The 27,870-nt window shown below is 44.6% G+C and overlaps 1 protein-coding gene and 1 pseudogene across 2 annotated transcripts in view; one reads left to right on the top strand and one right to left on the bottom strand.

Moving 5' to 3' along the window:
- The window catches only part of LOC147728656 (kynurenine/alpha-aminoadipate aminotransferase, mitochondrial-like), a 486,130-nt gene that overhangs the window by 29,696 nt on the left and 428,564 nt on the right, over positions 1 to 27,870 (top strand). For both annotated transcript variants that reach the window (XM_086962430.1, XM_086962432.1), the window contains exon 2: positions 16,280 to 16,348. In XM_086962430.1, the coding sequence (XP_086818556.1) occupies positions 16,280 to 16,348 (69 nt within the window). The remainder of the gene's footprint in view (positions 1 to 16,279; positions 16,349 to 27,870) is intronic.
- Positions 13,741 to 14,154, bottom strand: LOC147728657 (large ribosomal subunit protein eL28 pseudogene; annotated as a pseudogene).

The raw sequence follows: 27,870 nt of genomic DNA, 5'->3' as shown, positions 1-27,870 counted from the left end.
TCGTCCGAGGACTCGTGTGAGGTGTCTAAAAGGTAGCGTAAACCCCCTCCCGCACCCCACACAACTTACCCATCTGCCGTCGCAGATGTCCTGGCCCCGGGAAATTCCCCAGGAGGGCCCGTAGCCCCTCCTATCCAGGAAGGGGCCTTGACCACCTTTCCTTTCCTTCCGGCAGCCTATCCTTAGACGGGACCGCCTCCCCGTTGAGGGGCCAATTGGCCACCTCCCCCGAGCGCTCCCATCCGTAATGGGTGACGCCCCCCCATAGGGATCTTCCAATTACTGCTCACCGATCATGACCTTACCGCCCGACCAAAATAAATACGACAATTCTACCTAACTTACTAAGATTACAAAATAAACATAACTTATTACAAGCATAAATACTGATCAATCCTAGTGCAAAATTACTTTATTTGCAAAACATACTGAAAATAACCATTCTTTATTGCATATTCAAAATTTCACGACAATCATCACAACCTGCAAGAAAAAGAGTTACCATATCAAAACTTTATTCAAAACAACTCGCTGTCCTCAGGGGCTGGTGGGTGGGTCAAAATTGGCTCTTCGTTCCGTCTCGAGCTCACGTGCAGCGGGGAGGTGCAGCTTCAGAGCACAGGAACAAGAGGATGCTTTCTTGGCTTTTGCTCCTTTTATCCGTCTTCAGGGCGGGCGTAAACCCGCCCCCGCCTGGCTCCGAGGGCGTGGCCGGCCGCGTCAGTGTCTAGGACAACCCACTCTAGGGCGGGAAAAAGGCGCGCCCCGGCTACGCCGCTTCGGGCATACCAACCGAGACTCGCCTCCCGCCCAAGATGGCTTCCTGGGGGGATCGTGGTACTCCACCATACGTTCGGGGGGACCGAATGGTCGCCCCTTTCCATATGGCTGAGATACCCGCCACCCCCTCTCAACACAATCCCCAAGAATTGGGAAACCGGAAACAGTTCTTGAACTTTTGGAAGGCGGGAAGGGAGTTACCCTTCCCGGCCGTATTTATTAAAATATGAAACAAAATCAAAACATTAAAATAACAGTTTCATATTATGTACAATTTCATTTCCACATTACGATGTTTGGCTAACCTTAACAGATCTCTAATACAAAGGTTCTCCTAGCCGAACTAACATCCTACAAAACATTTGACTTGAAATTGTACATCCTAACGTTAAGGGCCAACGGCAAGGTCGTAACCGGTGTCAGATCCCTAAACCAGAAATACCACCCTCACTTGTGAGGGGAGCGACCGCACAGAGGCGTACCTCAAGTGCATCTACCAATTTCCCTTGGACTTGACGGGGGCCCCAATGAACTCGACGCCATTTAACGGTCGTCCGAGGACTCGTGTGAGGTGTCTAAAAGGTAGCGTAAACCCCCTCCCGCACCCCACACAACTTACCCATCTGCCGTCGCAGATGTCCTGGCCCCGGGAAATTCCCCAGGAGGGCCCGTAGCCCCTCCTATCCAGGAAGGGGCCTTGACCACCTTTCCTTTCCTTCCGGCGGCCTATCCTTAGACGGGACCGCCTCCCCGTTGAGGGGCCAATTGGCCACCTCCCCCGAGCGCTCCCATCCGTAATGGGTGACGCCCCCCCATAGGGATCTTCCAATTACTGCTCACCGATCATGACCTTACCGCCACAGGCCGGATAGTTGACCGGCTATCCGGACCCCCCACTCCTGCCTAAAGGTCATGTTTTAAACCCTTCAACCAAGCTATGAGGTCTCCTATGAGTAACTCATTCCCCACCCGGGACAAATGAACCCCGTCCCCCAAATACATACTGTCCCCTTTGATACAACCATGCGAAACAGAATGCAGTGTACTTGAACGAAACAATCTACTCACTTTGTTATTTATTTTCCTTACGGAATGATTCAGAGCGGAAACCGAAATAGCCCCCCGCCACACTTTCCGTGGGATCATATGGGACCATGCAATTGTGCACCCTGGAACTCTTCTTGCCAACCAACTTACTGTGGAAAGCATTGCCTCAAGAAGAAGTCGTCTACCAGTGGCCACCAGATCGTTGCCCCCAAGATGGACTATGATTATAGACGGCGGTGACCTTGTCCGCCCTAACAAACCCTCGAAAAAGGATTGAAACTGGTCAATACAGAGCCCGCCCTTTCCGTAGAAGGACACCCTTTACCCGTATTCCCCAGCCACGTGAATCCTATCACCTGCTTTGAATACGTCCGTGGCACGCCTCACGTATGAGTGGCCCACGACCCACACCTCCTTTTTCGCAGTCGGTGATTTCTGACCGCTGGTCCCCAGGTGTCGGGTCGACTGCACAGTCCGCCCCGCTTCGTAAGCTTGCGCAACTGAAAACCAAACAAAAACAAGAAGCGTGAGTATATCATTACACCTTAACAACATGTGCAACCGCACATACCTTTTATAACAGTTTGAGGACCAATGCCCCACACGTTTTACTTCCTCTACACTCAGACCCTTGGCTGTAGCCTCAGTAGCAGCCCCTATCCGAAAGGAATGGGTCCCGAACTCGCCGGGGTTCAAGCCCGCGGCCGAAATCGACATTGCAAGCACCCTCTGGAACTGAAACCTCGTCAGTGGGGTGGCGTCAGCGTGTCGCAACAAGGTCCCCCCCCATGCTGCCACCCTCTGCGCTAAGTATTCCTCTACGCACACCACAGGGCACAGTGAAGAACCGGGGATCCTCTGAATGATTACGCAGTCCCCGATTGCACCCTGATCGGATTTGGACCTAACAAACGAGACCGTCATCGTCTCCCCCCTGACCTGAATGTGCTCCCGGCACAATCCCCCCATCGTATCCCGCTTGTTCTTCGCCACTAATTCGCTTACCCGCATAGCCCCATGGAATGCTAGTGCAAATGCGGCTCGGAACAACACTGCTTCGTACTGGGATGAACACGTTGCCGGGAGTACAGACCATAAGAGGGTCAGCCTATCCAGACCTATCGGGTGCCTCTCATCTACTCTGCGACCCTCAAGGCGTTGCCACCCACGTAGCGCTTTCTGGACAACGAAAGACGCTGTCGGGTCCTGGATCCCATGAGCCTTTGCCATAAAGGAAATGGCGGCCCGATGCCTCTGGGCCGTAGCTACTGATTTGCCTGCCTGACGTAAGGAGAGCAGAAATTTCACTACAAACTCTTCCTGACCCCAAAGTTCCCCCCTAGCAGTACCCAAAAAGGCCCAATAGGAACGGAACGCCCCTTCATATGCCTTCCTCGTCCTGGGTGCTAAACTCTCTCCCACGAGGTTTTGTAGTTCGGGGCACCGAGAGACCAGAGAGCTTCGGGAAAGGGTGCCGCCACCGGGTCCGCTGTGGGCAGAAAACCCCAGAAGGCCTGCATACGGAAACGAGAAAGCGCATCAGCCGCTTGATTCATCACCCCCGGCACATGTCTTGCCCTAAACAGTACATTCAGTTGCATGCATAACAACACAATTTCCTTGAGCAGTCTCAGAATCAATTTGCATCGTGCTGCCTGACTATTGATACACTCAACCACGGTCATGTTATCAGACCAGAACACCACAGAGTGATCACGGAACCCCTCGGGCCAAGTTTTCAGTGCCACCAAAATAGGGAAAAGTTCGAGAAAAGCAATGTTACTTGTCAACCCGCACTCGTGCCACCATGACGGCCATTTTTGAGCCGACCATTGTGCGCCAAATATGGCACCAAAACCTATACTCCCCGCCGAATCTGTCCACAGCCCCAGCTCCTCGGAGGACATCGTCGGCCTGTTCCAGACAACTCGACCATTGAAATCCGCCAGGAATGCCAACCAAATGCGCATGTCCTGGCGAACCTCTGCCGAGAGCCTCGTGCGATGATGACCTTCCTTCAGGCCGACCATGGCTTGTGCAATCGAACGGGAAAAGGGGCGCGCCATTGGCATCACTCTCAGGGCAAAATTCAACTGACCCACCACCTGTTGCAATTGATGCAGGTTTACTTTTGTTGCACGAATACATGTCTCAAGGGATAACCTGAATTTCAACACTTTTTCCTTGGGTAATCGAAAACAACCTTCTACCGAGTCGAGCTCGATCCCCAGAAACTCGAGTAAGGTCGAGGGACCCACAGTCTTACCTGGTGCCAATGGCACACCGAATTGATTCATTAAGACACGAAATTCATGTAAAGCCTGTCCACACTCAGGATCCCCGGCTGCCCCCAAAAACAGAAAGTCATTGAGATAGTGCATAACATGTCGAAAACCTGTCTTCCTTGTGAATACCCATTGCAGAAAACAACTGAACTTCTCGAAATAGGCACAGGAAATCGAGCACCCCATTGGCATACATCTATCCATGTAATAGCGACCCTGAAACTGAAAACCAAGGAGACGCTGATCGTCTGGGTGTACCGGGAGCAACCGGAACGCTGACTCGATGTCCGATTTTGCCATCAGCGTCCCGGGCCCCAGGCGATTCAACATGGCAACGGCCTCATCGAAAGATGCGTACCGCACCGAACACACTTCCGGGTCTATCGCGTCATTCACGGAAAGACCACGTGGGGCTGACAAGTTATGTATCAGCCGAAACTCACCCGGGTCCTTCTTGGGGACCACCCCTAGAGGGGAACAAACAAAGTTAGCAACCGGTGGCAAATCGAATGGACCGGCGACGCGACCTCGAGTCACCTCTTTCCCAATCTTTACCTGTACCACCGCCGTGTGCTGCAAGACCGACAGTTGATTCTTACAATTTGCTACACCTTGAAAATCCCCCACTGGGATGCGGAAACCATATGAAAACCTGTTTCGTAACACCCCAGCGGAAGCATGATCCGGGTATTCGTTGAGCCAAGGAATCATTGCCATGGTATCAATCGGGGTAGGTAAAGGCGCCCCTCGGACTATATCAGACCTGTTTGGCGCCTCCCTTACCACCGTTATCATCCGTTTTGGCTCTGCACATGGACTCAGGATGGGATGGCTGCCCACACCCCCCACACTCATGTCTGAATTTGCATGACCCCTGGGGCCTTGTACATTTCCCTCTGTTAAAATTCCAACAGATCCCCCTTTTACCTGTGTTGCCACTCGGCTTCGAGTGGTACTCGTTACCTGCACCCGTCCAAAAGGGTGTCCCAGAGTTTTGGCGGGAAGATTCCCCCCCGTTACTCCCTAACAATGGTACCTTCAACATTCCTGTACTCTCCATTTTTTGCCATGACACGGAGTCGTAACAATCCCAAGTCAAAATTGGGTCGTGTTCCTTAGCTTTTCTAAAAAGATTGTCATAGCAGAACCACTGATTGCCCCCATATGCTACGGAATACTCCATGATACGTGATTGATAAATTGGCAACTTGGTCAACAACTCGGGCCTGCGCTCGCCCATGATGGAGGTAAAAATGCCCCATGCTCTGCCCCAAGTACCAATGTTTTCGTCAACCTTAAAGGCGGCCATTTTTGCGCGCCAAACACTCGGATGCATGAGCTCCTTTTGGCTCTTTACATGCTCCATCTCGTAATGATCGGTAAGCAAAGAAAAAATGTTCACATACTTATTCGCCCAAATCTTTTCCTTAACTTCCAGTGGAACATGCTGAGCCACCTTTTCCCTTCGTGATGGTACAGACCCCTCCCCCGCAATCGGCAATGGCCGCTTACCTGAACCAGACGCTGCATCTGCCACCGAACCTGGGCCTGATGCTTTAACAGAAGATGGTGCCTTCGCAGCCTCCCTAGATTCCCGCAGTTGCCTTATTACTGCGCGGGCGTCGTCAGCCGTGGTGCCCTCGCTATCTTTTCCCAACCACGCTGCCAATTGTGCCGCTAACTCGGGAGGCATATCCTCCCCATTCACGGGGGTGACCACCACGGGGATCGGATTCCCTTCTTTCGGCGTCGGGGTTGGCTCCTCAAGTGGGTTATCGGGAACCGGGGTTTCCCCCCCGAGTGCCCCCCTTCTGGACCTCTTGCCTCTCCCACCGGGGACTGCTCCCGGCAAAGGCCGTTTCGGTCCTCCCTCCCCGTCCTTAGCCGCCATCTGCTTCTTCAAATCGGCTACCTCCTTCATGAGCATGCGGAGCATCTGATCGATACTGACCCGCTTCCCGACTTTCTTGGGCATTCTCAGACGGAATATCTGTAAGACAAAAAGAAAGATTACAACGCTCAAAATTGGCTCTTCGTTCCGTCTCGAGCTCACGTGCAGCGGGGAGGTGCAGCTTCAGAGCACAGGAACAAGAGGATGCTTTCTTGGCTTTTGCTCCTTTTATCCGTCTTCAGGGCGGGCGTAAACCCGCCCCCGCCTGCCTCCGAGGGCGTGGCCGGCCGCGTCAGTGTCTAGGACAACCCACTCTAGGGCGGGAAAAAGGCGCGCCCCGGCTACGCCGCTTCGGGCATACCAGCCGAGACTCGCCTCCCGCCCAAGATGGCTTCCCGGGGGGATCGTGGTACTCCACCATACGTTTGGGGGGACCGAATGGTCGCCCCTTTCCAATAGTTGGGTCATCATCAAACATCTTTAATATTTGGGTTCCTGATGATGGCCTCACCCACACATGATTTAGGAGACCGACAAGTTGAAACTGTTCCACCTCTCATTTGTTACTGACTAGAATCTTGAACTGACAGATATGGATTAAGGACTGCTATTAGTTATCAAGAGAGTGGACATTACATACATTAATCTTTGAATTTTGGATAGGAGTTTTGATTTGTGTTGCAAGATTAATTTATGCTGTTTTACCTATATTATTGTATACCCTACAACCTTATTTCTTTGAATGTAAACTAAATATATGTTTTGATTGTATTTTCTTGTGTACACCTATTTCTTTCTTTCTTTCTCTCTGTTTTCCTTCATTTAATGAATAATATATGCCTATTTTGGAATAGTTCCCTTTGTCAATTAGAGATTTCAGGTCAAACTATCCTTATATGTAATCCCCTTGCTAGCACTTTACCTTATATAGTTTCACTAAAGAGCTCTTAAAAAACTACTAAAGACTTTAGGTTTTGCCACACAAGATACCCCTTAACAATGTGGTTATGTTCGGTCCACCGTTGCAGTGACTGTAATGAACCTGTCAAACGGCAAGCAAAACATCAAGCTCATTCTAACAGCAGATAAAGGTGCCAAGTAACCCATGAATAGGTCAAAGATTGCTCAACTAGAGGAAAGAATTTGAAAGGTTGCTTTTCTACTGAAGTCCTTGCCCATGGAAGGTATGTATCCATGCAAATCCATTAAAAGGCATATACCATGACACCTCATTCAATTTCCCAGTAAGTCACTTTTGTATGGTGCCATGTAAATCAAGTTGGAAAACATAGGCCAGGCTGAGAAGGGCACGGGGGACAGCAACTGTGAGACTCTTGCCTCTTTCTTTGATTAACCCAACCAAAATAATGGGGTTGCCCTGTGATCCCCTGGAACTTGGGTATACAATGGTATAGACTGCAATGAGCTGTGTTGTGTATCTCAATTGCTTTGCATGAGAAATGGTGTTTTAATACCACACCTACATATGTATAATCAGGAAATGGTTTGCGAAAATTCTATAAGAGTGTGGGCCTGAGTTGCCTTTATTTAGCACCCCCAAAGCACAGTGATTGAATACACAGCAACAATCTTAGTCACTTAATGTAGTCCAAGTCATACATCTAAATGATTCACAAAGAGTTTATTTTTTCATATGCTGCTGTCATACCAAAAGCAGTAGGTGCAATGGGGGCTCCTGCTTCTTCAGCAGTGAAACTTTTAATAATGGAGAACTGAAAGTCAAGGAAAGACGTTGGTCTTCCTGCGGTGGTCTGATGGTGAACACATTATCATTGTATGTTGCCAACTGGATAAGGTGGGTAAACAGCTTCTTATACCATGTGTGAGTTTCACGACTCGCGTTCTATGGCTGAGGAACCTAGTCATTCCTATCCACTCTGCCCATGTACTTGTTGACCAAGTATACAGGTGGGCTTGTGCACTTTCGGCCAACTAATACCAAACCATGACTGAGGAAATTCTCTCATAATGGATTGTGGTGAGCACGTCCATATCCCACCTATTGGAGAGTTTGACTGCGAGCATTTTGCTGGAACACAACACAGTACTCTAGCGATTGTTGCAGCAGCTTAAAAACAAGCTTCTGGGAGAATCCTTTGTGGCTACATTCAACTGTACCACATGTTACAGTGCCAGATTAGTTCAACTCTACTCTTGTATAGAAGTAATCCACATAAAGGTTATAAATAGGGGTGGGCGGAATTTGTGTAATCGCGTTACGTAAATCTCCACAAAACGGTAAAAAATCTCCACGAACACGCAGAAATTCCGAGAACACACGGAATTGCTTGTTCGCGATGCTTTTTTACTGTTCGCAATTGCTGTTTGCGCGCTCGGGAGGGAATTTCTCGTGAACACGCATTTGGGAACGCGAACAAGCAAAAAATTTCGCGTAGTCGCAGAACGCAGAATTTTGGGCAATTTTGCGTTCTCCACGGAATGCAAAATTACCCAAGTTCCGGAAATTCCGCGAACGGAACGGAATTTACCACCCAGGCCTAGTTATAACCTTTATGAAGGAGTGGTTGGACAAGCTATAACAAAAACAATTAACAATTGCCTGGTCACAAAAATGTGTGTTGTTCTGAAGTTTAAACCAAACAAGGATCAACAACATGAAATTACACTAGGCTGAAAAACTCCCATCAGCCCACCATTATGGCGGAATATCATCACGTGGGATACGGATGGGGGATCCAAATCTCGCCCAATCCATCAAATGATGGTGCAGAGATGGATAACCGTGGTGAACCACTAGCCACAGTGTATTTCAAGTGGTGCTGATGATGTGCAGTGCTAAGTGAAAGTGAGTGATAAGAAGGTGAAATATATAAAAATAACTACTAGAACAGAAAATATGTTTAATGGGCACTGTTCTAGTGTCAAGATTAAAAGCACGCCTAATAGTCTGAAAATATGACTATACAGTGGCGCAGTGCAGTGTGGTCGACATGTTTCAGCTGTATGGAATCAACTGTCCAGCTTTCTTCAAGACCGTGGTCTAATAGCAACTGCAAAATAAGTGATAATGTGGAGAATAATAATAGTAACATGCAACATTAAATCAAAATATTCCTACCAGGAACTTGGGTCCCCAATGTAGACTGGTGGAAAATTGACACTTTCCTAAAAGGAAGAAATAATAGTGCACAGAGTGTGTGATATCACAAGTGTGTCCACAATGATCCTTGAGTGACAAACAAAACAGTACAGACGACACATAAATAGCTATGAGCAAAGAGTCTCATTGCTTTACAGGAGACTACCATCCTCCTGGTTTAATTTACAATATTCTCAGTAATGTTATGAAAGTGCTGTACTCACCCAGCGTTATGTGGGAAGTAGCCTCACCTCACCCGGCACCCGCTCGGGAAAAATTGAGGCCCCTCTCTGTCAAAAAGGAAGGTGGAAGAATATGGATTTGTAGATCACCGCACAAACAGAGTAAGTGCGGTGTATAGCTATGTAGCTACCTCACTTCCATATATTTTAACTATGCCCAGTTGTTTATGAAAACGACACCGCCCCACCAGACCTCATGTCCAAACCCATGCCGGTCCAGAGACGAAAACTAAACATGAACCCAATAAAAAGAAGTTGTCAACTAGGGTATGTAGACATTACATGAGTTGTTATCAGAGCCTAGTTGGCAAGCTGCAAGTATGTAAGGGATCTACAGGAGCCTACCTGAACGCAGAATTTTGGGCAATTTCGCGTTCTCCACAGAATGCGGAATTACCCAAGTTCCGTAAATTCAACGAACGGAACGGAATTTACCGCCCAGGCCTAATTATAACCTTTATGAAGGAGTGGTTGGACAAGCTCCCCTACCATCTTTTCTGTAAACCCTAGCGCAGAAGGGCAATCTATAGGATTTAGATTGGATTCCTTCCCTGTATATACCCTCTCAGACTATATACGTAACCAGTAGAGCTTACACACAGTATGTGCATTTTGATGTCATAACATGCTCTTTTGCTTGGTATGTACTGTTTGAACAGCAGCCACCCTTTGTAAAGGATCAAAAAAAAATTAAATGGCTATATTCTTTTCAGTATAAATCTCTGGAAACCTAGCAGAAAATGTTCCACAACAAGCCAGATTCTGATCAACCTATCATAGCCTGGATGGTTCCGGGACAATGCAGCAGAATAATCAGAGAAATACAGCATATGCTGCCATAGCAAAAAACAATCTCTGCTAATGGTCGTTGCAAAAATGTGCATTACCCAAACCGTGCAAGTAGATGAATAAGACTTTATGCCTCCTTTGTGCACTACTCCCAGAAATTTCTTTAACTTCCCAAGTGAGTGGGAGTCTAATGGTATGTCCTAGAATGAGGCTTAGAGTGCCTCCATGCTCCCTTAGAAACTATTCAGCACAAAAATGTGTTTTGTGCACAATTTTCTCAAGGAAGTCAACATCCAAAAAGAGATGGACGTATTTATTTATTTATTTTAAAGGTTTTATATAGCGCTGGCTAGACCCGGAGATATCAGAGCGCTTTACATGAGCATCAGATCATAGTTACAGGTTACATTGTTACAAAGGTTACACAGGTATTAGAGCCTGGCAACATAGTTACTTGTAAGGTTGAGATAAACTAAAAGCACAAATACGTAAGGGGAAAAGCAGGCAGGGGGAAAGATTCAGGGGATGGGGAAGGAGCTGGGAAAGTAGACAGGTAATGAAGGCGGGAAAGAGGAGGGGAAGAGCGACAGGGACAAAAACCGGTAGACGAGTCAAAGCAACGTCCAAAGTCCAGTAAGCTGTGATCCCAGGGGAAGTGGTATCACTTACCTATCTCAGTTGCGGGAGGCTCCCTTTACGCAGTGGACTCTCTCAGCGGGGTCTCTGAGACTCAAAGGCCTACATACTGGATCCTTTCCCAAAAAGGGGAGAGGGAGTGCTTTGGCAAGGGGTGCCAGACCATACCTCAGCTGTGAGTGGCTCCGTTGGCGCAGTGGACTCTCCCAGCAGGTTTGCTGAGACTCCAGAGTATAAATATTGGATCTTTCCCCAACAAGGGGAGAAGGAGTGCGTAGTCAAAGGGCACACACGACAGGGGGCTATGCAGACTAGCAAGCAAGATGAGAGATTCAGGGGAGAGGGGATAGGAGCTAGGGAGGTAGACAAAGAGAGAAAGAGTACTAAATGGTGACAAAATTCATTAATGAGTTATTATATAGCACTGGCTAGACCCAAAGGAATCAGAGCGCCTTAAATGAGGAACAATAATGTTGCAATTTACATCAGTTAAAAGTTACATAAGTATCAAGAAAAGCATTTAAAGAACATAGGGGACAAGGTGAATGGAGTAAGGAAGGGTAAGGGGATAGGGTAAAGGGATAGGAGGAAGATAGGACGTAGAGATGAGGGGAAAATCTGCCCAAGGTCCGGCTGGGTGGGTGACGGCAGGGGGGGAGTCCACAACCCATCTCCTCTTTAGCTATATGTGCAGCTCCACCGGGCATCAGCCAAATCGCTAGGTCTCCACAGTTTGGGGTAAGTTCCGCAGGATCCAAATCCTGATGTGTAGGCAGGTAGGGGATAGGTTCAAGGTCTGGTGAATGTCCAATTGTTGTCCCAGGGAAGTAAAACAACGTGTAGGGGGCCAATATGGAAGCCATCTTGGGGTCAGGCAGGGGACTGTACTGTACACTGGTGGCCACCCTAAGGTCAAGAAAACACTACTGGGCACGGGCTCCCAACAGTAAGGCCAAGCCACTGACCTAATGCTGAATTGAACAATTGCCAATACTGTTGTATACACTTCTTCTTATTTATCACAGCACATTGGAATTAAACCAAACATGGGATTAAGACTCCTACTTTAGTCAGGATAAATTATTTTTTATTATATTATTTAAAAACCATATGTCAATTAGTTTATATTCTTTGTACAATTTATCACAACCAACACGCACAAAAACATTTTATCTAATGACTAATAGATGACACTGTACATATTCAAAGAAAACTCTTCAATCCCACTCATTCACCACATTCAAACATTCCCTTGCACACAGAAAAACAATGATCTATTTACATTTACTTTCTTATATATACAAAAGCCATAGAAAATTAAGTTTGTTATGCCTGTAACTTCTTTTTCTAATTTTTGAGATCTTATGGCATACGAACTAGCGGTCCACGCGTTTCGAACTCCAATTGTTAGGGAGTTCTCATCAGGACCTCAATGCTCCTATTAAAGAAGATACAACTCCAGAACAAAAATACCAAAGGACGTACACACAAATACATGCACACACACACACACACACCATCACACACAGACATGCACAAGCACACACAAATGTGCGCACACGCTCTCATACACAAACAGAGGGCGCATACAAGTACGCATACAGAAACATCCACATGCACAAGCACACGTACAATCTCCTGCTCAGGTAGGGCAGAATGCAGTTGCTGGTCTGCTGGTTACATGGCTTTGTGTACACAATGCTGTACATCACCCAACAGGTTTGGAGCACGTATACGAAGAACACCCCCACGATAAGGGTTGTGAATGAGCTCTTGTTGAGCATGACTTGAAGCAAACCAGCAACTCAGCAGGTGTCAATTAATATTCACGTGCCGGCTCTCCACCCTGCTACTGACCCTCCGCTCGCAGATTGTGTTTGCAAAAGGACGTTATGACTTCCATGACCATGTTCCTCATCATCACTGGAAGATGAGTCATCAGATGGAACTCTGCCCACTGAAAAATCACTTTGAAATTCTGCCCAATTTTCTGCTCCCTCAGCTGCTCTCTCAGTATCTGATCTTGCCTCAGAATTATCCTCCCTAACTTGAGTTAGGGCCTGGACAGCAGTAATCCACCAAAATGCAATCTCTGCTGATTGTCTAAAAGCATCCGTCTAAAATGTTGTCTTATGTAGAAGTCAGAAGTAAGGTTCGAAATTAGTCTGTGGGTGCGTGCAACTGTGAGATGTCTGTGTCAAAGCTTAAAACCACTTAACGAACAGTAAAAAGAAAAGCATTTATCTTATTGATGCAGCTGTAGCTTCACCAAAGACAAGAAAAAAAGATTAACATCGTCAGATACCCAATACCACAGCATACATCAGAGTACAAAGAGGGAGCTCACTACAGGCATTGTTCATTTATTATAGCGCTGACATGAAGCAGGGGGTATTTTATGTACGATACAAGTAAAAACACATATTTAATTCAGATAAAGCCAAAAACTAGGCTTGGGGGCAACAAATATTACCTCCCACTAGCAAATCAGGTAGCTAAACAACCATTTGCCAAGACAAAAGGGTGGCCGCGATCTCCAGACCTGTTTGTCAATGCTTAATTTGTCATGGCTTACACAAATCTTTATTGTTTCGAGGAGCTGCTGAGCCATATATTTATTTATTTATAAAGTTTTATGTAGCGATGCCTAGATCCTAAAGGATATCAGAGCGCTTTACAGTTATAGGGAAAGGTAACAATCAGATCATGAGTCAAACATGGGTAGTAAAATATTCATAGGATCAAATAGTTCACGCATAACAATTCAAATATAAGTACAGAGAGGACAAGGAGGGGGCTATATGATGTAGCGTGGTGATATAAGGGTAGTATGAGATTATTTTCCTGAAGGCAAATGTCTACTGCACACATTCAAATATTTGCCCTTGCAACTTTGTGCACAGATTTGATCCTTGTTTTATCATTATATTAATTAAACTATGAAACATTTTATGCAGTCTTGGTAGCCTTGGTATGCTTCTTCTTAACCACCACGGGCTTTTGGCTTCTGAAGATGGCACTGGCAAGACCGAGAGCTGTCATGCGCAGGTCCTTCTTGTAGTTGTTCTTATGAAGGATGTGACGTATGGTGCTCGGGGTAGCCCGGCCGTTCTTGTTAGTGGTGATTCTTTTATAGGCAGTGACTAGTTAACGCTGACCTGCTCGTTTCTTCAGAACCACAATTAGTCCTTTTCCATCAGCTGCCGGCTCCACACCGACTGTTTTCCTGTGGATGAGTTCATTATACCGGAAAGAGTTCCTGTCCTTCAGATTATTGGGTTCCGTACTGTAAACCTGCTTGTTCCGTTTAATTAGGAAACTGGAGCAATTGCAAACAATCATTCATTGCAGGTGGGCAGACATCTTCACACCTCTCAACTTGTTGGTCAGAAAAAAAGGAAAAGGTGTGATCCTTGTGAAACTTCACAGTGTTATCACTCACAGTGAAGGTAGCCGAAGGCACAGGTAGCCAGACCCATTGTCCCATGCTGCACTGGGTGGAAGAATAATGAGAATTACAAAACAGACCGACGGATGAAGGGGCGCTCTCTAAACTCCCTACTAAGTTTTTTTTCTTAAATCAGTGTGTTTGACGGGGGGGGGGATTATGGGGGCAATCGGACCCCTAGGAGAAGACACACATTTCTAAAAAAATGTACATAGCCCCAAAGGTGGTCGACCAGTATGCTTGAAGGACCGACTCCCTAACAACATGTTTTTTTAACAGGTGTTTTCCCCTGGAGGGTGGCACGATCGCCCGACCAGGGTAAGCATATATTAAAAAAAGAAATGTGTTGGTGCCACAGGGGCTCGACGACCCTTATCCCTGGGGGAGGACTTCCTTGCAGTTTCATTTTTCTTTTACATTTTATTTCCCACGTGGGCTGGCCCATTCAACACGAGGGCTGACCCTTCTCAAACACAATATTTTTGAATCACTATTTGTGTCAGCTGGCAGTCCTGAGTGTATGGTTCACCAGCATGTTGTTTCCTATGGCAGAGCCAGCTGCCGCTTCCCACCTCCAAATAAGATGAAGGAACCGTAAGGTTAGCAGATGGGGCATCTGCCAATTTTGGAGTCTGCGCTGCATCCATCAATCTAGAAATGCTCCAGTATATTTTTTCAACCTATTAAAATGTTATCTTAAATGAAGGATAGATGGAGTTTCAACAATAAGGGTATTCTATGAATACTTTCAGTAGCAAAGTTTGATAGAAGAAAGAAGAGGTTTACATATAGCAGTGATTATATTAATAATGTTTCTTTGGACCAGAGAGACCGGGACCCTCACAGACATACCAGGTGCTGGATTCATTTAAACAATAATATATCGCATCTGTGAGAGTAAATGTCCTAGCTTTAAGTCTCTCTGGCTCAGCACATGAGATGTTCAAAGGAACTAATATGTATTGATTACAATATTATTATATATGCGATAATACCACATCAAACTCCTTTGTATATGATAAAATAGCTCAACAGAATTCACTGCATCTGTAGGTCAGGCCGAGCCGGATTTAGGGCAGGGCGACCGGTGTGGCCACACCTGCCGCTGACCTCTGGAGGGGGATCTGACCTCAGGCAGAGGGTGCTGTGTTTAGCAACAACTTATAAGTGGAGAGATGAGGGGCACTTGCCCGGTGGTAGTAAGAGAATCCGAAGAGAGGTGGTCATGTGGTGTGGGGGTGCCAAAAATTATTGTCGCACAGGGCGTCACCAGTGCTAAAACCGGCCCTGCAGTCAGGGAGATAGTTTTGGCACCCTTTAGGAATTTTTGTACCCTGAGATGTCTAACGATAAACCCTGCTGCTGAAATAGCACTGTTGGGCCTCAAACGAGGACCTTGTCACCAATAAATAAAAGCTGATGACCACAAGACCTGCGGCAACCTATTGAGCTTCAGAAAGGCCTTGAAAACTTGGCTGTTTGTACAGGCCTGCTAACCTGGTCCATCGCAACAACATCATATATAATCAGCGCCAGGAAACTTATGGTGACAGTGCGCTTTACAAGTCCCTATTAACATAACATAACATAACATAACAGGACATTGTGGCATCAATATCTTACTAAACTGGGGCAACATTAAAAGCATATTACTTTTGCAATGGTCTTATAACCGAGGAGAAATCGGGCCTTGCAAGGGATCAAATAGAGAAATATCATCTGGGCTAAACACAAATGGAAATTGAGGTCATTAAAAAGGAAATTGCTAGTAGTACCATGAAATTCGTGAGCATTTGTGTTAAAGTAACAAACAGAATCTCCAGATTAATCACTCCAATACTAACCAGCAGCAGCATAATCTCATAGAGATTAACTCCCAGGAGAAAAGCACACCAGACCGTTCTTTTGTCCTTTGGTATGACCCACCTCTTCTAGGAATTGTGGACCTTTCCTCTGCTTATTCTCACTGCATCTTATGCAAAATAAAGTTTATTTCATGTGCTCATTTTAATGTAAGATTCGTTTATTTTTGTCTTGCAGGTATAAACTATTCTCGATTTCTTAATTCAGTAAGTGCAGCAAGACAGTCATCTACAATAAAAAGTCTCGGTAAGTACGGGCTTGTCCCACTCACTTTTCACCCACAGGATCTCAGTTTTGCGCAGACGCTTGCGTAACCCAGCATGATGCAAAATTTACCATCACAATGTTGCTTATAAAATGCAACAGGACTATTAAGAACTGAAAATCTTATCTTTTGCACACTCATGCAAAATATTCTTATTAATAATTCACCATGCAGAATGTTGTAACAGCGAGGCTGACCCTAGTAAAAGACATTGCCATTGACTGTAAATGTTATAAATCATGCTAACCACTTTGCTACCATTCTGTCTCTGGCAAACTGTCTTCGGGTATGAATTTAGCCCATAGCTGCCTGGTGAGTGGGTCGCTGGTCTCATCGAGTTGACATGGGGCTCACTTCCTCCACCCACATTTTCCACTCCATCAGCCCAATTCATGAAGCTAAATTGCGCTCACAAAGGGCCAGATTCTGAAAATCTGGCCCTTTGCGAGTGCAATTTTTGCATTTGGGATTCATCATCCCAAATGCAAAAATCGCTATTTGCGAAATCGCATATTTGCGAGGGATTGGATTTAAGGAATCCCTAATAGAGATTCCTTAAATGCAATTCATTAACCAATTTGAAATTGCGAATTCGCAATATTTGGTCGCTATTTACCACGAAGTCTGACTTCGTGGTAAATAGCGAAAAAATAGAAAAAAGCACTTTAGTGCATTTTTTTCTGTTGCATGTTACACACACATGTTACACACATGTTACACACCACACACATGTCCACTGTATACTGGGATTAGCTTTACTGCACCCCTTACTTTATAATATCTATAGCATTAGAGGTTTAAGCAGAAATAGACAGCTGAGTAAAAGCGGCAGTAGCAAGCAGAGAGCATGTTAAAAACAAAGCGGCCATTTTAGCAGTAATTCGCATGTGCGAAAAATCCCTCCAGAACTACGAGTGCGTCACATCACATGGGTATGACCGACGCATGCGCAGACTAGATTTCTGCAAAGCAGCGATCATGTAGTATGCAAGCTTCGTTAGGATTAATAGACACATAGGCAAGCATCTCTGGGACACCCGCGTGTTGTGTGAAAGTGTATTATTAATGACAAAACAGGTTGATTAATGACATTATGGGTTATGCGAGGTTCTTGAATGTGAGCAAGTCGCTTTACGTGCGAATCCTTGCTCCATCAATCCCCTCTTTGATGATATTTACTATCATCACTATTAATGGAAACAGATGCCAACTTCTTACAGATCTCACTCATTTCAATCTCCACAAACGTATTGTTAAGCCTCTTCTCTGCATCCTTATTAGGATGGGAATTCTTGGCTTTCTTATAAATCTGGTTTCTCAGCTCTTCTAATTCAAGTTCGTCAATATTCCTCTTCACTCCTCTCTTATTCACACTATACTTCTTTCTGCATTTTTGACATTTGCAGCAAATTATTATAATCAGCACAATCAAACTTATTCCAGCCACTGGCATCAGTATTTTTCCCACAAGACTTCTACCTATGTTAGAAAACCAACTACCTATTGAAGAGAGACCATCAGTTAGTCTCTTCCAGGCACTGTCAACCTCCAGTGGTTTGAGTTCCTTTTCCAGATTAGTAATGTTTCTCACATATTTCTTAATTTCAACACTCTTATCAGGAATGTAAGTGCAACAATGTTGCGCTTTCAACATCCTGCAGACTCCGCCCTCTTTTGCCAATAAGGTATCAAGAGCAAGTCGATTTTGTAAAACCATTGATCTGATCGCAACCATTTCAGTATTGACCAGTAGGAATCCAGCAGCAGTGTCAGTTGATAACCGATCCACTACTGTAGACAATTTGCAAATTCGGTGAGTATTCAGAACCACTCCCACTCCAGGTATCAGTGCACTAAATATATCACCTATAATTTCTCCTACACTTTCTCGTCTACTACGTACTAAACCATTAGTATTTTCATTGCTTCCAGCGGCGTTGTTCACATGGTATATTTTCGGGAAGACAATGCCAAAATAGCAGCTTCCATACCAGTGATCTGGCAATTTGAAATAAGCCTTGTTTCCACATATATAATACATTCCGGGAAACACAGGTTCTGACCCATTTTTGAAACCCCAACCTCCAATTACCTTGTAATTGTGTTCGCATTCACTGGAACCGATGAATACATTGTTATAATAGCTAGTCTTTTCTCTATGAAGACAGAGTTTGCCCTATCCGTTCGAAGTCCAGCAACAGTGCAGGATTAGCTTCACCATTTGAGGTGCTTTCCATGTTTTCAGCCCATTTAGGGGTTTTCTGTCTCTTATCATTTGCCTTTCTCTGGAAACTCTCTCTTCTCTTCTCTGCCATTTTTAAGAACATTTTCTCTTGTTCATGTAATGAACAAGTCAAATTACTTCTGCGTGCTTCATTTAAATCTATGTCACCTATAGTCAGAAAATATTCTCCCATATAACGAGTCACATTACTTCTAATATGTACAATGTTCAGGTTTCCCCGAATAGGAAGTTCAGAAAAAATTACGTCAGAGTTTGAATAGTAGTACTGTGAGGTACTTCTGTAAAATAAGCTTGCTAATATACTACAGGAAATTCCATAGGTTAGGGGTAGATGGTGATAGGTCACACCTTCAGCTACAGAAGTAGGTAGCTTCATGCAGACATAACAGTCTTCTATTTACATGGCTTCTACATAGTGCACTAAAAGATTTGCAACTACATTTAAATGGGTTCTGTTTTTGATTCTATGATAATGTAGTCCTCCCTCATCTGATGCATCTAAGTCAGGTCTAGTTTGTTTCAGGCTAACTGTATTCTCACGTCTTTCTACACTTCGTGGTGTTTCTTCGTTTTGTACAGCTTCTGTGTCTGGCGTCATTTGTTTAGTAGGGTACAGGTTAGTATCTTTACTATCATAAATGGAATGGTAATTGTTAGTCCTATCCATAATATCAGTACTATGGCTACACTACATAAACATATTTTGCAGCAGGTTTTACAACAGTTTCCTCTAGGTCTTCCATTCACATTTGAATCCGACATTATGGCTCAAAAGAAGCTTTCCAAGCCCTCTTTGTAACTTTAAACAAGAGGCTTACGTAGGTTCACTTTCAGGTTGGATCTTCTTCTTTGGAACCCTGATCAGCAATTGAGTCTTGGTCACTTTTGTCGCTTATTTCGAGATCTTCAATTTCTTCCAACACCAGATAAGTCCATTCAGGACTCTGATAATTTTTGTTTTGTCTTTTTATCCTGGTACTTCGTCGGTTTGGCTGGACTCCTGATTTCTGTCTTTCACTGGCAGCCCTTTTTCGGTCTTCTAATTTCTCTTCTACTGTTTTTAATCTTAGTTTCAGTCTTTTTATGTATCTGGGTTCACTTTTCTTCTTCTTGAGTCTTTTAGCTGTCACTGTAGTTTGGCTCTCCTCACGGGCCCTTTTATTTTCGTTTAGTTGTGGCACTGTTATTTCGACTGAATCTTTTTCCCTTCTTCAGTTTCTTCCGCCTAGTTTCTAAGCTGGTCTTGTTCAGGTATATTTTGGATTTGTCTTTGACTTTCAACTGTTTCAGACTCTGTCTCCTGAACACGTTCATATATTTCTATCTGTTCCTGTTCATGCACTTCGAACCCTTGATTTTCTTCCGCATAAACTTCAGCCCTAATTACTATCTGTCCCTTTTCAGTTTCTGGAGTCTTTGGAGGAGTGTCGATGACTTGGTCTGTCCCTACTTGACCTATTTCCTTATCAGGTCTGATGTGATTCTCGATAATCTGATTTTCTCCGTCTATTCCTGTCTCGTCCTCACTATCCCACTCTCTATCTAGGTAGGAATACTTTCTGGTTCTTATTGGATCAAGAATCAGATCGTCTGCTGGGAACCATTCGTCTTGACTGGTGCTTGGTAATTCGACATCAGCTAGTTCCAGACCCTCATCTAGAGACCCCTCAGCTGCACTACCTTCAGCCTCAGTCGCTTCTCCTCTGGTCACCCGCTTAGTATGACTGGCATGGATCCACTTTGGTACGCCCGCAAATTTTACTGCAGTTGTGGTGACAAGGATCACCTGTCTTGGTTTTCCCCACTTTGGTCCAAGGCAACTCTTCCGGGTGTGTTTCTTTAACACAACCCAATCACTGGGTTTCAGATTATGAACTGGAGTTCTTGGCCAGGCGACGGCGTCCTCCCCAATCTGGTGAGAGATAGAACGCACTTGGTCACCCAGCTGCTTGCAGTATTCTAGTACCAAATCATCAGAAATACTTAGCAGTTTGTGTCCTGGTACCCATGCCTGTTGCATCACTCTTCCCATTAGTATCTCATGGGGACTCAGACCTGTCTTTCGGTCTGGAATGCTTCTCAATCCCATCAGGACAAGGGGTAAAGCTTCTATCCAGTTCAATCCTTTAGAGTTACACATTTTTGCCAATCTTGACTTTATAGTGCCATTCACCTGTTCGACTACTCCAGAAGCCTCTGGATGATATGCACAGTGCAGTTTTGGGGTAATTTTAAAGGCTTTATAAAGATCATCTAATATTTTGTTGGCAAAATGCCCACCTCTGTCTGATTCAATTGTCTTTGGAAAACCGTACCTAGATATCAGTTCCCTTAGTAACAATTTGGCTACAGTAATAGCATTATTTTTCTTTGCTGGGTAGGCCTCCACCCATCTTGAGAATAGGCAGACTATAACCAGAACGTACCTATATCCTTTGCACATGGGTAATTGAATAAAGTCAGCCTGCAGTCTGATAAAGGGACCTTCTGCCTTTCCAATCGTACTTTGTCCCACTACCGTTCTTTTCCCCGGGTTAAACTGCTGACAAGTCAAACACCTCTGGCAAAGTGCCTCTGCAATGTTCCTGAACTTCGAATTGTACCACACTTCTTGAAAAACACGGACCATCACATCCCTCCCTATGTGTGAGTCTCCGTGTATGAGTCTGGCAATAGGAGCAACCATACTGTCTGGTAATACAGGAGTACCATTACCACAAACAATGACACCATCCCTATCCCTAGGTTGACATCCATCTTTCTCCCATCTCTCCTTTTCATCTGGTTCTGCTGCTTGTTGCAACTCTTTCAGTTCCTTCCAAGTAGATACATTCTCAAACACCATAAGTTGGCAGCTGTTTCCGCCTCCCCATAATTTGATTTTTAGTGACATTTTGTATCGTGCACAATATTGGGCAATTTGGTCAGCATATCGATTTCCGGCTGTCACATCGTCGTTGCCAGATTTGTGAGCAGCACACTTGACCACCGCCAATTCTTTGGGTAACTGGATTGCTTCCAGTAGGTTCTGTACCACTTTTCCATTTCTGATAGGGGTACCTGAGGAAGTCATGAATTCTCTTTGCAGCCACAACTGGCCGAAGTCATGCACAACCCCGTAACCATATTGGCTATCAGTGTATATGGTTACTCTCTTGTTTTTCCCTTGTTTACAAGCTCTTGCTAATGCAATTAATTCAGCTACTTGGGCAGATTTTATTTCACTTAAGTAAGATGCTTCCAGGGTCGTTTCTAGAGTGACTACCGCATAGGCAGCACTCAGACCTCCATCCTCATGTCTTAAAAGGAGCCATCCACAAACATTACAAGATCTTCTACTGGTAAGGCTGTTTCTTTTATATCAGGACGTGGTTTAGTGCTAAATTCAGTTAGGTCAATGCAGTTATGCTCCATTTCACCCTCAACTTCTGCACTTTGGGTGTTTGGTAACAAGGTTGCTGGATTTAGTATATTACATCGAGAAATTATCACATTTTCTGCACCTATAAGAATTCTTTCATACTTAGTCAGCCGACTGGGTGTGAGATACTGAGTCTTGGTTCTGGTCAGAAGAATCACAACTGAATGTGGAACATATACAGTTACAGGATGTCCCATAACAATGTTTTCACTTTGCTCTAGACTAGTGCAAGTTGCAGCTACTGCTTTCAGGGATCCAGGCCATCCAGCAGCCACCGGATCTAAAGTAGCTGAAAAATATGCCACCGGACGTCTGGTCAGACCATGTTCTTGTGTTAGGACTGAGAGTGCACAATTGTCTTGTGTATCAGTAAACAATTCAACGTTTTTGGAATAGTCAGGCATTCCCAATGCAGGAGCTGAACACAGACAATTTTGTAATTTTATCCAGGCTGTCATACTTTCATCATCCCACTCAACTGGATCTTGTACTCCTTTCTTGGTCATTTTTATCAATGGTTTGGCTAGAACAGCAACTCCCACAATCCACTGTCTGCAGTACCCTACAACTCCTAGGAACATTCTAACTTCTTTCTGGGTTATAGGTAACTCCATGTCTCGAATTATTCTAATTCTTTCTGATGTGACCTTCCGGATACCTTTTTCTATCTGGTGCCCCAGATATTTCACTGAGTTTTTACAGAGCTGCAATTTGTCAGGTGATACTTTATGTCCTCCCTTGCCAAGATGATTCAATAAGGCAATGGTATCAGTAACGCAGTCGTTCCGACTTTTAGATGCCACTAGAAGGTCGTCTATGTACTGGACCAAAACTGATTCTCTAGGCAGGATTAGTGATTCAAGGCATCTTTTTAAAATCTGATTGAAAATCGAAGGACTTTCTGTGTACCCCTGGGGGACACGATTCCAGACGTAGACATGACTGTCGAATTCAAATGAGAAAATAAATTTGCTGTCTGGATGTAATGGGATGGAAAAGAATGCGTGACATAAGTCAATAACGGTAAACCATTCCGCATTCCATGGAATCTGGTACAAGATCACTGCAGGGTTCGGCACAATAGGACAGCAAGGTACAACAATCTGATTTACCTTTCGCAGGTCCTGCACTGCCCTGTACTTTCCACTAGGCTTTTTAATTCCAATTATGGGTGAATTACAAGGACTGCTCATTACTTCCTGTATTATGTTTGCCTCCAGCAACCTTTTGACTTCAATAGCAACTCCAGCTTTCACTTCTGCACTCATTTTATACTGTCGGGTTTTCGGGTAAACAGCATTTGTCTTAATGGCTATTTTAACTGGGTCCACATTTGCCATTAATCCCACATCTCTCCAAGTGAAATCCCGCACATCTGGTATCACTTTTTGTTGGAGCTCTTCAGGTAAGTCCTGTATTGTCAGTGTCTTAATTTCTGTGTCGGGCCTCAGTAACATCAATTTGTACAGTCCATCTTCATCTGGGGTCTGAATTTGGACGCCCTTTGGTGTGCAAAAGATGGTACAGTTCATTTTGCACAACAAATCACGTCCCAGCAAATTCACAGGACTAGAGTCACAGACAACAAATCTGTGCATTTCTTTAAAGTTCCCTATAGAAATCTCCATTGGATCAGTTACTGGAGTACTGATTATCTGATTTGACATGCCCACTACTTGGATAGCTTCTCCCGAGAGGGGTAGGTTTGGAACGTCTACTATTCTTACAGTTGAACGGGTAGCACCAGTGTCCAACAGAAAGGTGACGTCATTTCCTTCAACCTTTCCTTCAATGTATGGCCCTGTCTGGTCTACCGGTAAGGAGGCGCCAAGCACGCACTCCTCGTCCTCCCCCCTCAGGCCCCGTCAATATGGTTCATCACAGAGGAATGTATCATTTAACAGGAATTGCGAAGTTGCTGCATTTCTCTCATCCCCTCCTTCCCATACCTCGACCCCCTCATTCTGCTGAGCTTGGTTCTTATAGTTAGGTCTAGGAGCTCGAGGCAACTGATTCTGTTTTACCTGTTGCTGGTTCTTTCTTGGCCCCTCTTTCTGCACCTGTCGATTTAAACCATTTATGGGGGCATTACCAGCCTGCAAATGTGGACACTCGTCTCTCCAGTGCCCTATCTGACCGCACCCGTGACAGGGAAATTTATTTTTGGCTTCTTCTTTCCTCATTTTTACTCGAGGCTTCCCCCCCCCCCCAGAAGTAGAGTTTTGAGCATTATTATTCATTTTACTTAACTGTTTCTCTTATTGTTCAGCCAATTTTACTTGTGCCCACATCACCTTCTCCTTCAGGGCTTTTCTTTTGTTCTCCAACTCATCCTCACAGTACTTAGCGTACTCGAGGACCTCATCTATGGGTTTTCCCTGCCAACAGATTTTATTATCCCTGATCCACTGGGATATTTCAGGCCTCAACCCCAACACGAATCGGTAAATGAAATGGGTCATATCCTTCATTTCAATATTATCGATTCCACTGTAGGTTTTGAATACCTTTAGTAGTCGTTCATAGTAGGAGTGCACTGTTTCATCACGATTTTGGGTAGTTCTATCTATTCGGGTCCAATCAGTTTCCTTTGCTGGCACTTTCTCTTTCAGGTATTGTATGACTTTATCATACGTTCTCATTACCTCTGGCGAGGGAGCTCCGGTTCTGGAGTCTCTTTCATATGCTTCACTGGGCCAATCAACTGCAATTTTGCATTCTGTCCACAAGTCTACAGGAACTACAATGTCAATGAACCCATCCAGGTGCTTCAGGAGACATTTTTGAACCTTCACGAATCGCTCAACCTGCCGATACCATTCGACAGGTTTTTCTCTTAATTTTGGGAAGTCATTTGTAAAGGACACAATATCCTGTGGGGACCATGGGACATGTACATATTTCCCACCTGGTACTTCTCTCATGGGATACAGATTTTCTGCCTTGTCCATTTCCTTTAGAACATATTCAGAAGTCTTTGGTTTGGCCTTACTGTCTTCTTTTTTCTTTGCCCACCTGGCTTTCCACTTGTCTAGATCTCCCCATTTCTGTATTATGTTCAGCAATTACTTTATCTGTATCTTCTTCCCAGACACATTCATATTTTCTAAATCTTTGTCGGAAAATTCGGCTCTGTAGGGTTTCTGTAGTACCTTGGATCGACTAACATCTATTCCCATACTTGCGGCTGTGTCCATTAATTTTTAATGGAACACTCTAGTGTTCCGGGTAAGGCTTTTGCATAGGAACAACAATTCTTCTTCATCAAAGGTATTTAACCTGTCTATTCCTACGTTCCCAGCCGTCAGTTCCTCCAGCTCTATTCTTAGCTTGTATATATCTAATGGTTTCGCCTGAGGAGTTTCTTTTTCCATTTCTCTGGACCATCGTTCTATTTCTTCCGGGGTCACTACAGTGGCACTCCGGGTACCTGAAGCTTTTTCTATCAGGACCTCCTTTGCCTTAGTCTGGTTTCCCGACCGTGGCACACTGGTTTCAGGTTCCCTTATGGGCAGATCCATCAGGGAGATCACAGACTCACATTCGCTTGCCTGATCATCAACTATGAGCGGCTCTTTTCTAGGCGGTGCTACAATTGTCGTAATAACTGGAGTTCTTGGACTAGCCTGTCTATCCCCATAAAGAGGAACAACTGGACCAATAGTGACTGGAATTGTCAAGGCTTCAGGACTGGGATTTATCTGAGCTATAGTCTGTATAAGTTCATTTCGCTGTTTAATCAATGCTTCCTTTTCTCGTTCATGTAAAACCCTTTCCATAGAGTTGTCATGCATTACTTGGGGTACTAATGGAGGGTATATACTCGGGGCAGTTGGGATTGCCAAACCTGGTTGTTCATCATCGAAAGGTCGGTAATTTGGGATCGCTGTGCCAGGCCTACAAAATCCATCATTACCACTGAGTTTACTACCAGTACCAGCTACATCTGTCTCACTGGCCCTTCTACTTCTAGGATGTCGGAAAAATTGATTTTTCGAGCTTAGGGGCCCAGACTCTTCAGCATAGGGAGGTGGATTTTTCATTAATGAATCCTCCAAGTATTCATCTTCTGAATCCCCCATAGCCATTAAATGTCGGGTTTTCTCTGTCCTTTTTCCTCCCTCTAGTTCCTTTGCTCCGAATTCCGGGAATAGTCCCTCGACCATCATATTCTGTCTCCACTGTTTCATCTTTTTCTCCTTTGTTTCCCGCTGCAATTTTGGATACCATTTGCTCACTTCCTTATCCATTCGGGGTCTGTCCCGCTCTAGAGCCTCAATCTCCCATTCCTTTAAAGCTTCATATTGCGTTAATCTGGGTCTGGGGTGTAAGTCATTCATTCGGGTCCTCAAGTTAAACAGGATTCTACTATTAAAGGTAGCATCAAGGGGAAATGCTAAGACTCCGTCATCTTCAGTATACTTTACCCAATTCTCCAACCATACACAGGTATGATACCCTTTGTCAAACATCATAAATGATGCGAGAGTATTAGGGGGTGGAATGATTACACCCTCTCTAGTTCTGATTGGCTTGTCTTTTTTGAAATAGTTTTGAATCTTTTCGGCAAATGACATTTTTCTCTTGCTTCCGTACATATTGTAAGGTCTACCTCTTAGCATCTGTTCTTTATGAAAACCTAGATTTTTCGGATCAGGTAAGAATTCGGGGTACAACATACACCTCTCCAAACTGTCTTCAAGCTCGGATTGATTACCTTTTTGTTTACTATGGTGCTTCCAATGCTACTACGTCTTTCAATTCACAGCAACCAATCAGCACAGAGGTTGCAAATACTCTCGACCAATGGCTGTGCAGCCCCTTCACGAGACACGGTCTCATGCTTCGGCACTCACCCCTCCCTTACAATTCTAGCTTCCCTACACACCCGCTGGCTCAACCAATACGAGCGCGGCACGGAGTGACGTCAGTGCAGCCTTGCGACCGACTCCCTCCTTCACAAGGTAACGGAAACTTTTAATTTTTCTTAAAGTGCAAGTGCTCAATTTAGTTAACAACGTATAACTTTCGCCACTGTGCTCGAGGGATTTAAAAAGGAAAAAGGGTTTTCTCTCACTGTAAGTAAACCACTTCTGTCTACTTTTCATTCACTACAGATAGATCTTTCTGCCTATCCTCTCACTCGAGCATTAGAGAACTGCTACTTCTTTGACTCACCCACTTCTTTCCGGGATATATACTAAGTCAAAAGTTTCACCAGCGGACTCCTTTGCTATCACTCAAGCTCCAAAGAACCTACTACTCCTTCCGCATGTGACCCTTACTAGGTGATATCACAACGGGAGTTTCAACAGTGGACTCGTAGCTATCATTTATTCAATAATTCATTCCGAAAATCCTAATTAGCGCTTCCAGTTCTGCCTAACCATGCACTAATCTTCCTCCCAGCCAGTGACCTCACAGCTAAGTGGATTCTACTCACCACTTGCTATTCTATTTCCCCGGGGATTCCAAACAACATAGAACAATCACTCACAATTTGTTAATCACATGTAATAATATAGCAGCATTTCATAAAATGTTATTTCAAAACATTTTATAACATTTTCAAAGTAATAATAGAAAAAACTTATTTTAGCAGCAATAAAATTTTAGCAGCACATTTTATTTTTCGCAATTCATCAGAAACTATCTTATCTACCTATCTTAACTAGTCCTAACCATTCTACTGCTACCAGAAAATTACTGATAGAGCGCGCAGGTCGTCCAACTCTTTATTTCACCAAATTACATGCATTGGGCCCATGACGTGTTTATGACTGTATTTTTATGAATCGGACGAGTTTACACATCACCATCAGTAGTTCTATGTGTTT

The sequence above is a fragment of the Lissotriton vulgaris genome, chromosome 3_1 (assembly GCF_964263255.1).
Source record: "Lissotriton vulgaris chromosome 3_1, aLisVul1.2, whole genome shotgun sequence".
Taxonomy (NCBI): Eukaryota; Metazoa; Chordata; class Amphibia; order Caudata; family Salamandridae; genus Lissotriton; species Lissotriton vulgaris.
The sequence above is the reverse complement of the archived record's forward strand: the minus strand, read 5'-3'. Positions and strand labels throughout refer to the sequence as shown.